Source organism: Castor canadensis, chromosome 16, assembly GCF_047511655.1.
Source record: "Castor canadensis chromosome 16, mCasCan1.hap1v2, whole genome shotgun sequence".
In the NCBI taxonomy this organism is placed as follows: Eukaryota; Metazoa; Chordata; class Mammalia; order Rodentia; family Castoridae; genus Castor; species Castor canadensis.
The window spans coordinates 68,220,350-68,233,423 of record NC_133401.1 but is presented as its reverse complement, the minus strand read 5'-3'; the positions used below and the strand labels follow the sequence as shown (position 1 = coordinate 68,233,423).

The 13,074-nt window shown below is 43.1% G+C and overlaps 1 protein-coding gene across 1 annotated transcript; it reads right to left on the bottom strand.

Moving 5' to 3' along the window:
• Nucleotides 1-3,438: 3,438 nt before the first annotated feature.
• Nucleotides 3,439-4,968, bottom strand: LOC141417941 (sperm motility kinase 2B-like). Its single transcript, XM_074057399.1, has one exon. It carries the CDS (start codon nt 4,966-4,968, stop codon nt 3,439-3,441), a length of 1,530 nt encoding a protein of 509 aa, XP_073913500.1.
• Between the last annotated feature and the right edge of the window lie 8,106 nt (nt 4,969-13,074).

The following is a 13,074-nucleotide window of genomic DNA, read 5'->3' as shown; positions in this document are numbered from 1 at the left end:
GTTATAGTCATCCTTAATACCAACACAGTCACAAAATATAAGTCCTAGAATAGTACAATGTCTGAGGTTCCCCCATGGCTGTGGAAGGGATTTCTCCTCTCCAGGCAGCTTCAGGTGATCTGACAGCTCACCGCCCCACTCTGCAAAGTGTGCATTGGAAGGCCATCTTGGTGGCAGATGATACTTGACTGGAATCCTGTTGGGAGAGGCCCATGGCAATTTGCACACCTCACTCCTGCTCTGGACAGAGGTCTTTGCTGGGCTTGCTGGGCACACAGCAGCTTGAAGGTCCTACTGGGATCCTTCCTGCAGCTGGGTGAGTCAGTATTCACAGAGCACAGGGTTCTCTGGCTCTCTGTTTTCTGTCTTTCTCAGCAATCTGTAGCTTTCTTTGGAGCCACTTTGATGTGGAACTGAAGGTATGATGTCTGGGTCAGCACAGAAAAACAGTCTTAGAATACAGGTCAGGATCCTCTTTGTCAAGCCCTGGCTATTTTTGCTGCTAGAGGCTGTAGCCACAAGTGTTGTTACAAAACAGGAAGATTCCTGCTGTCTAAGGGGGATCTTGTGCTTTGCTTGTGGAAGACTGTTGCTTTTGGGTTAACAAATCAGGACAAGTTCAAACTAACATTTATAAACAAACCCACAAAGCTCTCAACTTAGAGAAGAAGCCATCAAAGGATGGCTGTCATGGGAAAATACATGATCAAGGCTCTCTTGGCTTCTATCCTTCTTGGGCCCTGTAGTATAAATGTTATTCCTTTTGCTGTTGGTCTGTGGCTTATTAATGTTCTACCCAGATTAATTTCTTGCTCCAGGCCACAACGTTACAAATTATGCTACATCAGTTCCATCCTCTGCTGCCTGATTCTTCAATGCCCCTTAGCAACCTGGAGCAGGCATCCATATAATTTTACTCCATGTTCAATTAGAGTCTTTATGTACCTATGGTCTGCACCTCTACCATGCTTTTCCCAGATCAGAGAGTTACAAAAAAGACATTCACCCCACTAAAACCAGTATTGGTTTTGTTGTTCTCTCTCTCTCTCTCTCTCTCTCTCTCTCTCTCTCTCTCTCTCTCTCTCTCTGTGTGTGTGTGTGTGTGTGTGTGTGTGTGTGTGTGTGTGTGTGAAGGAGGCCCCTATTTTAAGGAAACATGGCAGAGAACAGAGAAAGGAATACTAAGGAACAGATGGAATATTTGGAGCAGATCATGCCCACTGGAGGGCTCAGTTGGAATAAGGGAGTAAAACCTAGTTTGCATAGATGTTCCCCCTTGCAGGAAATTCAAACCAATCAGTAAGTTGTACAAAAGGAGAGACAGCCAATCAAAAGTATCTTAACCTGAGGTATGAAACCTATTCTCCCTTCTATCCCAGTGAGTTATTGTCCTTTGTGTAGTTGCCTGCCCTCATCTCCCCTTTTAATGACCTCCTAATCTTTGTTTTCTCCTACTTGCTGCTTTAGAAATTCTTTCACCAACCCAAGGTTCCAAAATACTTTACAGTGAGGAGTTAGTGCTTTTCAGCAAATGGAGTATAAGCACCTTCTACAGAAGTATAAACACATAAACCAGCAGTATAGTCCTATATCATTGTCATGCACTGTACATAATTGTGTGTGCTACCCTTTTACATGACTAGTGCACACTCTGTTTATGACAGCATCAAGGGAGTAATGTGTTTGTACTACACCATTAGTATGACTGCCACATCCCTAGGCAATAGGAAATTCTTGGCTCAGTTACAATGTTCAGGTCCACTATGGTGGAAGTACTCTGTGTTGGCAGACACACTGCTGCGAGGCCTATGACCATGCATTCACAATGTGCAACCATCACCACTGCAGGTCTCCACAACTCTTTTTTTAAAAAGTTTTTTCTTCACTGGTTGTAACCACATGCAGGGCTTATGCATGCTAGGCCAGAACTCCACCACTGAGCTAGGCTCATAGCCAAAGAAAATTGAAACTGTATCCATTAAACAGGAAGTCTCTATTTTCCTACCTCTCTGGCAACCACACATCCTATTTCAATTGGTAATGCAGATGGAACCCAAGGCCTGCTACATCCTCAGCCCCACCTTTAGGATTCTCACTGTCCTAAGTATCTTATCTAACTGGATTTTCCTCCACAGTTGCACATTGGTGGCAGGGAAGGTGTGTCCAGGGTCCCCACCTATGACTCAAACTCCAAAGTCCCCAATCAATGGTAGACAGGCTCCCTGCTCTGCCCAGACCTGTTGAGCACTAGCACATGGGCTCCTTTGGAGGCACCACTCAGCTCATTATGCTATCTTGGATGAGGGAATTTAGGATGTTGGATTCCTCCCCTTCCCGGGTGACTCTCACTGCTCTCCTCCACAGCCACAGGTCCTGTGCTGTTCACTGGGAGGTGAAGAGTACTGGCATCCTGACTGACAAGTGGAAAGGGATGCAAGCTGGAGCAGGTCCAGTCTATGTTGATGCCAGGAAGCAAAGGAAGGCGCTTGTGTCCAGACCGTCTGCACACAGCTCACAGGACTGGAAATACTGAATTTCAGGAGCAGCACTTTGGGGAACAGAGTGGAGAGTTCTGTTTTAGGTGCCAATTTCAAACCTCAAGAGCACCTGAAAAAGTTTGTGCCTGGTCTATTCCTAGTCTTCCTCAAGTTTTGGTTCCAGGTGAGACATTCCTAGTGGAGGCATCCATGTCTCTTCTGTCTGACATGCCAGCAGTCACTATTTCTTTCTCTGCCGTTTCTCCTTTGTACTTATAAGTACTTTGCTTGCTAAATGACAATTTTATTGTCACCAACTGGAATGCAAGCTACCTGAAGGCAAGTGCTGTGTTTTGCTCACTGCTGCAGAACCTGGAACAGCACGAGCTCACAGAGGGATCACTGACTCAGGCACAGTAGACCCAGTGCTGAGGGTGTCTGAGAGTCTTGAGGCTCCCACATCAATATTTCCATTTTGGCTTCCCTTAACAATCATTATTCCACAATAATGATGCCATTCTAGGTGACAGTCAGCCTTACTACCAACATAGTCATAGAATACATGAATGCCAGAAAAAAAAACAAAAACAGTCTCTGAGGATTCTCCCAGGGATTTGGAAGGGATTTCTCCTCTCTGGGTAGCTTCAGGTGACCTTGCAGCTCACCACCCCACTCTGCAAAGGATGTGTTGGAAGGCCATATTAGTGGCAGATACTTGACTGGAATCCTGTGGGGAAAGGCCCATGACAATTTGCCACTACATGGAAGGATGGCTTGCACACCTCACTCCTGTGCTGGACAGAGGCCTTTGCTGGGATTGCTGGGCCTACAGTAGCTTGGAAGTCCTGCTTGGATCCTTCCTGCAGTTGGTTGAGTCTACACCCTGTCAAACCCCTGCACCATGGTTTCAGGATCCACAGGGCACAGGGTTTTCTGACTTTCCATTTTTACTTTGTTTTTCTCAGCTGTCAGTAGATTTGTTTGGAGCTACTGTGTTGTGGAACTGAGGCTGTGAATTTTGGCCCCACACACAGCAACACAGACTTAAAATAGCGTTCACAATCCTCCTTCTCACCCTCTTCCAGTCTGGGATATTGTCGCTGATAGAGGTTGCGACCCCATCATGGGGTTGCCCACCAGTAAAGGCATGTTCTTTGGAGGACATGCCCTCACAGAACATACCACTCTCCACATTCCTGGGGGGTGTGACAGCCTCAGGACCAGGCTGGGGGATTACGCCTGTGGTGGGGATCCTCCTTGGCAGGATGGAGATGGCAATGTTAGGCATGCTGGATCTTCTTCTGCCCCTGTGTCCTGCCTTCTCATCTTCAGAGGACAAGGTGAAGTTGGAAGAAGGGCAGGTGCACTGGCTCTCCTCCTTAGTGGAGGAGCGAAGGTGGAAGGGTCTGCGGGATGGGGTAGGCACAATCTCTGGGCACACTGGAGGCTTAATGCAGGCATTGAATCTAATCCTCTGGCACACCTGTTCTCTCAAGAGGAGGTAGGTGGCCATCGCCTCATCAAATTTTCTCTGTAGTAGAGACTGATATATATCACCTGGATAATAACCCAGGTCACACATGGCTGCCAGAATTGCAGGGTCCAGGCGTTTGGGCAGAGTCTCAACAGCAGGACTAGGTGACCCTTCCTCCCCTTGCCTTAGCCAAGGGTGCCCCACAATGTGGTCTAGAGAGGGCCTCTCACTAGGGTTTTTCGTGAGCATCTGAACTATGATATTTCTCAAGCCCATAGAAAGGTATCTGGGTATGTCATACCTTAATTTCAGGACTGCCCACCGCACCTGCAAAACAGTCTCCCCTGTAAAGGGCAAGGCTCCCGTCACCATATAGTAGAGGACAATACCTAGGCTCCAGACGTCCACCTTTCGGCCATCATAGGGTAGGCGCAGGAAGAGTTCAAGTGCCCAGTATCTAAAAGCACCACACCAATCTGTCAGGCTCTGCCCAAAGGAGTACCTGGTGCCAAGGCCAAAGTCAGTGACCTTCGCTTTGCCTTGGGCATCTAGCAGGATGTTGTCAGCTTTCAGGTCTCTGTGCACAATGCCTCCATCGTGACAGTATTTGACTGCACACACTAACTGCTTGAAAATGCCACGGGCCTCCTCCTCACACAGGCGTTGGGCCTCTATGATGTGCTGTTGGAGCTGCTGTCCGTTGACATGTTCCATGACCAGGTAGACATGGTCCACTGTTTCCATCACCTGAAACAGTCTGATGATGTTGGGGTGGTACAGTGTCTTCATTATCGATATTTCAGATGCAATGACAGGGTCTCTCCTTCCCTTCTGCTGCACTTTCACCGCCACCGGGGTCCCTGTGAGGCGGTGGTAGGCAAGCTTCACACAGCCAAAACAGCCTTCGCCTATGACCCTGTACTGAGACTTAAAGATCTCTGCATGAGTGGAGCTGGCACTGAGAGGGTGCCGTGATGTCAGCTCCTGATCCCTGCTGGGACACAATGCTTGAGGCATTGTCACTGAATTTAAAACAAGAAACAAATTAAAAATCCAAAAAGAAAAAAAGAAATTAAATAATCAAGAATAAAAAAAAACAATGCTGAGTTAAAAAAAAAGTAACATAAAAAGAAACAAAGTAAAAAAACAATTTTAAAAAGTCAAAAAGTAAAGATGAAAAATATAAGCAAAAACAGAAAACAAAAATCAAAGACCGAAAACCAAAATCCAAAACACCATAAACCAAGTTTTGTGGTAGTCCAGTGCGTCACCAACCAAGAGCTTCCTGCGCTAAATGGACAAAAGTCCAGCCCAGGCCAACTCCTTATATACCTGCTGGATGGCAGTTGGAATTACTCACAATGGCCCCTCAGTGAGGTCAGAGGACAAATGGACCAATCACAGCTGGCACAAGCCACAGTGCTAGTCTCATTGGTCCATAGACCATTACAACTTTTAAAAAAAAAAGAAATAAAAACAAAAAGTAATGAACTTTAACAGTTTTTTGCTTGGATGGGTAATGGAGACTGAGAAATTGAAGCCAGTGGATTATTCAATGGCCTCTTCATTTGGAGTCTAAAAATCTGTGGTTACTTTTGGCTTTTAAAGACCTCACCCTATCTACACTCAGGGTATTCAATTCCTTTGTCTTTAAACCTGGAGTGATTGAGTCTAAAGGATGGTAGCGTCTCCCCTCAACATGCTAGTATAACAAAAACCTCTGCTCCTTCAGACACCATAGAGCATGGTATGATGTTATTAACGTGTAATGGGGAGAGGGAGTGAGAGAGAGACAAAGTAGCCTTAGAACTCAGAAGGCAGTGGGTTGGTATATTTAAAGTGATGAAGGACAAAACCATCAGCCAAGAATTATAGCCAAAGAAAGGAGTCAGAAATGGGGGCATATATGGGTGGGTCAGCTCCTTGATGCTGCCCTAACAAAATACTTTAGACAGGGTCATTTGTAGCCAACAGAATTATTTCTCACAGTAGTGCAGGTTGGCAAGTGCTTGATCAAGCCTCCAGGAGCTTCAGCGTCAGACAGCTTGTTTTTGCTTTCTCCCTCTAACTGCTACCTTGTTACTGTTTCCTCACAAGGTGGAAGGGCTAAAGACTTTCTTTGAAAGAAAACAATGTAGCAGACACACTTGCATACCCCATCCAGATTTAACAGATGAGATTTTACTTGTTTGCCACAGATTGTTTGTTGCTGCTGTTCTTCTTCTTGGGAGGTGCAGGGAGGTTTCCTGGAGGAAGTCTTAGTGTGTAGCCCCAGCTGACTTTGAACTTGCTCTTTTGTTATTTTATTATTGTTGTTTTGGGTGCTACTCAGAGCCTTAAGCTTGCTAGGCAGGTACTCTACCACTTGAGCCACTCCACCAGCCTGGACTTGATGCTTGATCTTCCTTCCTGAGCCTCGGAAGTGCTGGGATTACTGGATTACAGGTGCCCCAACTCCTCCGCCTTCTTCTTTTCACTTAACATTTTTGGGAGAAGGGGATAAACCACACACCTGCCTAAAGTGCTGGGTGCCTTCTTCCCTCCTGGATATCGTCATTTTTGGCTTTTGTTCTGTTTTGACTTTGCAATGCTGGGGATTTAACCCAGGGTGCTTCCCACATGCTAGGCAAGTGCTCCTCCACCAAGCCACATCCTCCTTGGATATAATTCTTAAGTCGTTCCTTCTTTCCCATGGGTTTATTGACCTTTCATCCAGAAAGCTTACTGAGTTCTTAGATTAGTGTACCTGCAGACATCCTTGAATTCCATACAGTCATGTGACCCTGCACATAAAAGTACAATTCCTCCTCCATTGTTTTTATTTGTTTTTCTCATCTTACAATGGTGTTCAAGGTAGAATGTTACCGGCGATAGGATGCAGAGTTCTCTCCTGTCTGATTTTAGTAGCAATGCCTCAAACACTTCAGTAAGGATACTGTTTGTTATAGGTATTTGATAGATACCCTTTATCAGGCTCAAGAAATTACTGAGTTGGTAAAGATTTTATGAGTGATATTAAAATTTACTCAAACGCTGGCTGGTACTTGTGGAAGCTGAGATCAGAGGGATTGCAGTTTGAGGACAGACAAGGCAAATAGTTTGCCAGACCCCCATTTCCAAAATAACCAGAGCAAAATGGACTGGAGGTGTGGCTCAAGTGGTAGAGCACTTGCTTTGCAAGTGCAAAACCCTAAGTTCAAACCCCAGTCCCTGAAAAAAAGTTATCAAATGCTTTATGTATTGGCATTATTGACATAGTATTTGCGTTTTCTTCTTTATTGTTAGTTTGATAACTTAGCAAGGGTTGGGTTTTATGATCGCAACACACTCTGGGTTAGCTGTTCTAATAACAGTGCCCCTCGTCCATGAATCCTTGTCCCTGTCCTCACCTGTTGTCACCACTCTCTCGTTGATCCAGTAAGTTGTTTTGGTCAATATCTGTTGTGATTTGGCCAATGAGACATTAACTAATGTGACACAAGCAGAGGCTTGAAAAGCATTTATGCACTGGGCTCTGTTCTGCTGCTTACTGGAAAACCTTGTGCCAATAGAAGGCTGAGGTGACCTGACACAGATGTGACTCAGCTGACAGCCATCTTCATTGCCAGACATGTGAAGGAGGCTGTGCCATCAGATGGCTGTCACTGCCCAAAGACTCAGGTGAGACCAGCAGAGCTGCCCAGGTCTGCCTGCCTGTGCTACCAACCACAGAATCACAAGCACAGATAGGTGCTGTTTTCAGACACTTTGTTTTGGAAAAAAGGCATCACAACACAAGGAATTTAAAAAGTGTGTGTAAAAACTATGAAGATTACTACAAGCAACTCTTCTCAAGTAAATGTGAAATTTCAAAACTGGGTAGTTTTCTAAAAACATGTAAATGTCCAATGTCTATTTGAGAAGTTACAAACTGATAGTTCTATATCTCCCGTATCAGTTATCTACTGCTGACTAACGTCACCATTCTCTTGTTTATGTCTCCTGCATACTTGGGGTCACAGGTGTACAGCACCATGTCCTGCTTGTTGATTGATATGGCATATCAATAACATTGTGCTTGGACTAGCCTCAAACCCAGATCCTCTGAATCTCTGTCTCCCATGTTGCTGGGATTATAGGCATGTATCAGCACACCTGACTTCTCTTCCTCAGTTTTCAGATGGATGCTCAGCTTATTAATTTTTAGCCTTCCCTTTTTTGAATATATTAAAATATTTTAATTTTTTCCTCAACAATATACATGTCTCTCTAGTTACTGCTGTAGCTGATTCCCATAAAATTTGTTACATATGTTCCAATGTCTTTCACTTCATTTTTGTGTGTGTGGTGCTAAAGGAGAAACCTAGGACTTCCTGCAAACTAGGTAAGTACTGTACCTTCCAGCCCTAATTTCCAAATATTTTATAGTTTTATTTTTCATATCAATTCTTTAGACACACTTCCAAATGTAATGGGGATATTTTGTCTATCTCTTTGAGTTGATACAAAATAAGAGAAATAGTATAAAAGCTATTCTTTGCTATTTGCTAAAACTAGCTTTATGACCTAATACAAGTGTCACCAAACTTTTTCTGTAAGGGTCGGGTAGTAAATGTTTTGCTCTTTGTATGGTCTGTTGCACCCATTCAATTCTGGTAGCTTGTTTTGAGTACAAATACAGACCACATATGACAACTGAGTGTGACTGTGTTTGTTTTGTTTTGTTTTAGCCTCACTCTAACCTGATCATGGAGTGAGTCTTATCCATTTACTTTGTGATTCTAACATGTTTATACCTGCTAAATTTGTGCATGTATTGGCACAGCTGCTTTTGCAAGATTTTAAATTTAAAACAGCTTAAACAAGATAGAAATTTTCTCCCTTCCACAAAAGTTCTAGTTGTGGTAATCTCTTCCCACAAGAGGGGCCAAGTTTCCTTTCTAATTGCTGTCATCCTCCATGCACAACTTGCAGTACAAGATAGATGAGCTAGAACCTTCTATTGCATCTAAATACCAAACAAATAGAAGAGGAAGGAGGAGCAAGAGAAGGGAATTTCCTCTCCCACTTCAGCCACTCTGCCAGTCCTTCTCAATTGGTTTTGAGATGGGGTCTTGTTCTATGTCTGGCCTAGACAAGCTCCCACCAGCCTCAGAGGCTTTCATTGTGGTCCAAAGGGGAAAATGGGTTGAGGTACAGCATGTGGTGGGGGATTGGCTGCCTAGAAAAACTTGATCCTGCCAACTGTGTAAAAAGGTCCTGGGTTTTCAGGCCCAGCTGAAACATTTGACAAGACGGACTTGCCAGCCAGACCTCTGGACCTGTCCCCAGGGCCTCCAAGATGAATGCCAGCTAGAGCACCCACCTCCCAGGAGAGGGAGGGTCCAGGATAAATTTGTTTTGAATCTTGTATCCAAAGGGTAGAATAACTCCTTTGGCTAAGTGGAGGCTGAGCAGATGATACACTGAGGCAATACTCAGTCAAGTTCCTGGACCTGAAAATTTGCTAGAAATGCAAATTTTCAGACCTCAACCCAGAACCTGAATCAAAAACTCCAAAGGTCTGGCCTAGCAATCTGTAGCTTAAAAAGGTCTTCAGGGGTGCACCTGATGGTGCATGCCTGCAATCCTAGCATTCTGGAGGCTGAGGCAGAAGGATCTAGAATTTCAGGCCAGCCTGGGCTAAACAATAAGACCCCAACTCAAAAACAGAAAGAAAAAAAAAGACTTGCAGTCACTGTTTGTAAGCTTTTAATTAACTTTATTGGAAAACCAAATTCATGAGTTAGCACAGATCAAATGATTGTTTACAAATGAGTCTTTTTTTTTACAGGAATAAAACAGTGAAAATTACAAATTGTAAAAAGAAGACAAACCTTGTCTCTAACATTTCAGAGAAGCAAGATTTCACACAGAACATTGAAGATCAATAGATATTTTAATTTGAGAACAAGAACTTAATGTTACAATTACTATACAATGCTTTACAAAATTAAAATTTCTATGTAAGGATTATATTGGTAAGAGGCATAAAAAATCCTGAAGTCACATTAGATGCTCCCCTACATAATAGCTATTATGCAACCTTGATTAGAAAAAATAAATCTTTTAGTTTCATTATTGCAAAACAGTCTATCAGACTCAACACCTTAAAGATAATGAAAATATATGCAAATTAAAATAAACGATATTGCTTGAGTGAATATTAGTATGTCAGACTTAGAGAACTGTTATTTAAAAATTCTAGAAATTAGGAAGAGTGCTTTTCATGGAGTGTAGAAGTGCCATGCTCAGAGTCATGCACCATTATTGCCCTCGCCTCTTCCACTAGTAGTTGTAGATTTGTAGAAATTCAAGGATATTCATAATTTACAACTGTAATAAAAATATGACATACGTAAATATTAGATGGTTTGTGATGACATGACTGCAGTACCTTACTGCCAAAAAGAATCAAACAAAAAGTCACATTCAATATTACCAAAAAAAGATTGTTTTATATAGACATTGGCAACTAAATAAATTTATGTTTTTATGACAGTTATAACACATCTCTGGGTTGCACATTATTCACAGTATCTAAAGTAAATGGTAAATTTGTGAGGTACACTAAGAATAGAATCCTACCCACTCAGGAATGGAGTGTGGCACAAGGAAGGTTATTCTAGAAGCAAATATTTATCCAAGTGAACTAAAACTTACACTCAAATCACAAAAAATTACATGCAAATTGTAAGGAAATATAGGCCCCAAAAGTGACCACGTGGAGAGGAGTGATCTGGCCAAGAGATTCTTTATTGCTGGGTGGGAGAGGGAGAGAGCAGAGAGAGCCAAAAGAGGGAGAGAGAGAGGGGCAGAGGCTTAAATACCCCTCAGTGGGACTCAGCATGATCTGATTGGTTAGGATCTTATGGTTCATGCTGATTGGAGGTTGTGGCAGAAGGAGGATTCAAGCTAGACTTGAGGCAGGACTGTGACCCTGGGAGGCAGGACCGTGACCCTGGGAGGCAGGACCGTGACCCTGGAAAACAGGAGCTTAAGGATGCAGTAAGAACTGAAACCTATCAGCGCCATTATTGCCAACATTCCTCCCTTTTTTGTTTGTTAAGGAAGGGGGGCGTTGTGTTCGCTCTGGCTTCTTCAAGCTGGCAAGGGGCAGCGTAGGGGAAGGGAGGGTTAGTGGCAAACAATGTTGGGGTGGTGAGCCCCATGATGGCGTACACCCAGGCTCCGAAAATGAAGACTTCCTCTTCCCTGAAGTTGATGTAGGTCCCTTGCAGCCACAGGTCATAAAGAGTCTCGAGCCAATCCTCCGACCTCTGCATGGTGGGTATCAACCAACTATCCTTGAGTTTTGGAGAGGTTGGTATCCCTGGAGGTCCAACTGGTTAAATTTTTGATCAGCAAGAGCAGACATGTAGTATGATACAAGAGAGGAAGCTTAAGAATAGGAGAGCAAGAACATAGGCATTAGGATGGGCATTGGCCAGGAGAACCACTGTGAAATGTTGTTCCCTAGACAATTTCAAGAGTCCTCCACTTCCCTTCTCCATTTTCTAATTGTTTCTTGAGAGTGGAGTCTGTTGGAGGCAAGTTTTTCTAAGAGAAATGGATGGCCACATATTATCTAAGACCCAAATAGGAATATTAGGAGGAGCATAAAAAGGTGACTGCTCAGGGACTACATACCTAGGAATCTAAATTCTGCAAAATTTTATAACTGCCAGGAAAGCTGTAAGCTGTCTTATGGTATGGGGGTTGGGAAATGCAAGATTGGGTTGCTGCATTTATGACTCAGGGAGTGAGTCCCTTTAAGGCCACACCTAGGTAGGTGAACTGTGGGAGGCAGGGGCTGTCAGGATTTAAATGCAACACTCTTGGATAAAAGAAAGCTTTAGCTCATTATTTTATATAAACTGACACTTTTAACCTTTTAAATATTTGTACCATATTTAGATAAAGTATAACATAACACTGTTACAAGGTGGTCATTTAAGACACATAAGCAAATATGTAAATGAACTCTGATTTAGTAGTACTTGAAAGCTTGACAAGATCAGCAGAAAACACAAATAATTTCTTTGATAAAATCTTTCTCTGTAATGGGTTTTTGTAGATGTTACTCAGAGCAGAACAATATTAAGATAACCTTGTTATTTCATAGACACAGAGAATTTTATTTTAGTTTGACATGACCCTAAAAATCTTTTAGGCAACTCTTAGATTATATTCAACTTTAACTTTATCACACACCGAAGTTTTTTATTATATGCTTTTCAAACTTACTCAGACCTTCATACAACATATTAAACCCTTTGATGGTTTGTCCTTATCTTTCCTATTTGAAACAATCTTTAGGACAAACCCTTCTTTACAAAATCCCTTCTCATTCAAAACACCATTCCTTTTCCCTTTAACTTCTCAAAAAATACATTTATTACCTATCTATATCCTTTCCAGTTGTTTACTTTGTAACTTGTATTTTTAAATTAACTTTTATAAGAATTTTAAATTTATTATAGGGGCTGGAGCAACTAATTAGTAGCCCTTACTGTTTTAAGGAATTTATGATAGCCATAAGGCCTCATCATCCCTCAGGATTGAGGGGATATTGTTTTGGGTGTGGAAACTGTGAGGGATTTTTGAGTTTTATTTGAATAGGGAGGGCCGTCCTGGCTCACCCTACACTCATCTCACCAGTCCACTGTGGAATCTTCTTTGTTCCTGAAGGAGGGGGCAGCAGAGATAGCTGCCTGGGGGGAGGAGAATTTGAACTTTAATTGAGATACTAAAGCCTGTCCAGCAGGGACACTGGAGTTTCAGGTACTATGGGGAAAGAGTGACAGAAGAGGAGGTCTCCCCAAGAGCAGACCAGAGGCCAGGTAAACTAGCGCTCTAGGGGCTAGCCAGATTTGCTCTGAATGATAACTTTTGTCATTGGACCGGGGACCAGGAGAAAAAGGTAAATAGAGAAACGGACTCCACTGTCTAGGAGGAAAATGGCCTTTTTTTCCTGCCATTATGGCTCCTCAATACTGATGCCAAGAAGTGGAGTGTGGACAGGAGGCTTGGACCCATCAATCCATAGGAGGAGGCACCTCGCCTTCCATCTGGTGATGGGGGCACTTAGACCTCCAGTGGTTA

What these genes read in the sequence shown, in the direction of transcription:
- LOC141417941 (XM_074057399.1), bottom strand. Translation starts at nt 4,968, where the DNA reads ATGCCTCAAGCATTGTGTCCCAGCAGGGATCAGGAGCTGACATCACGG.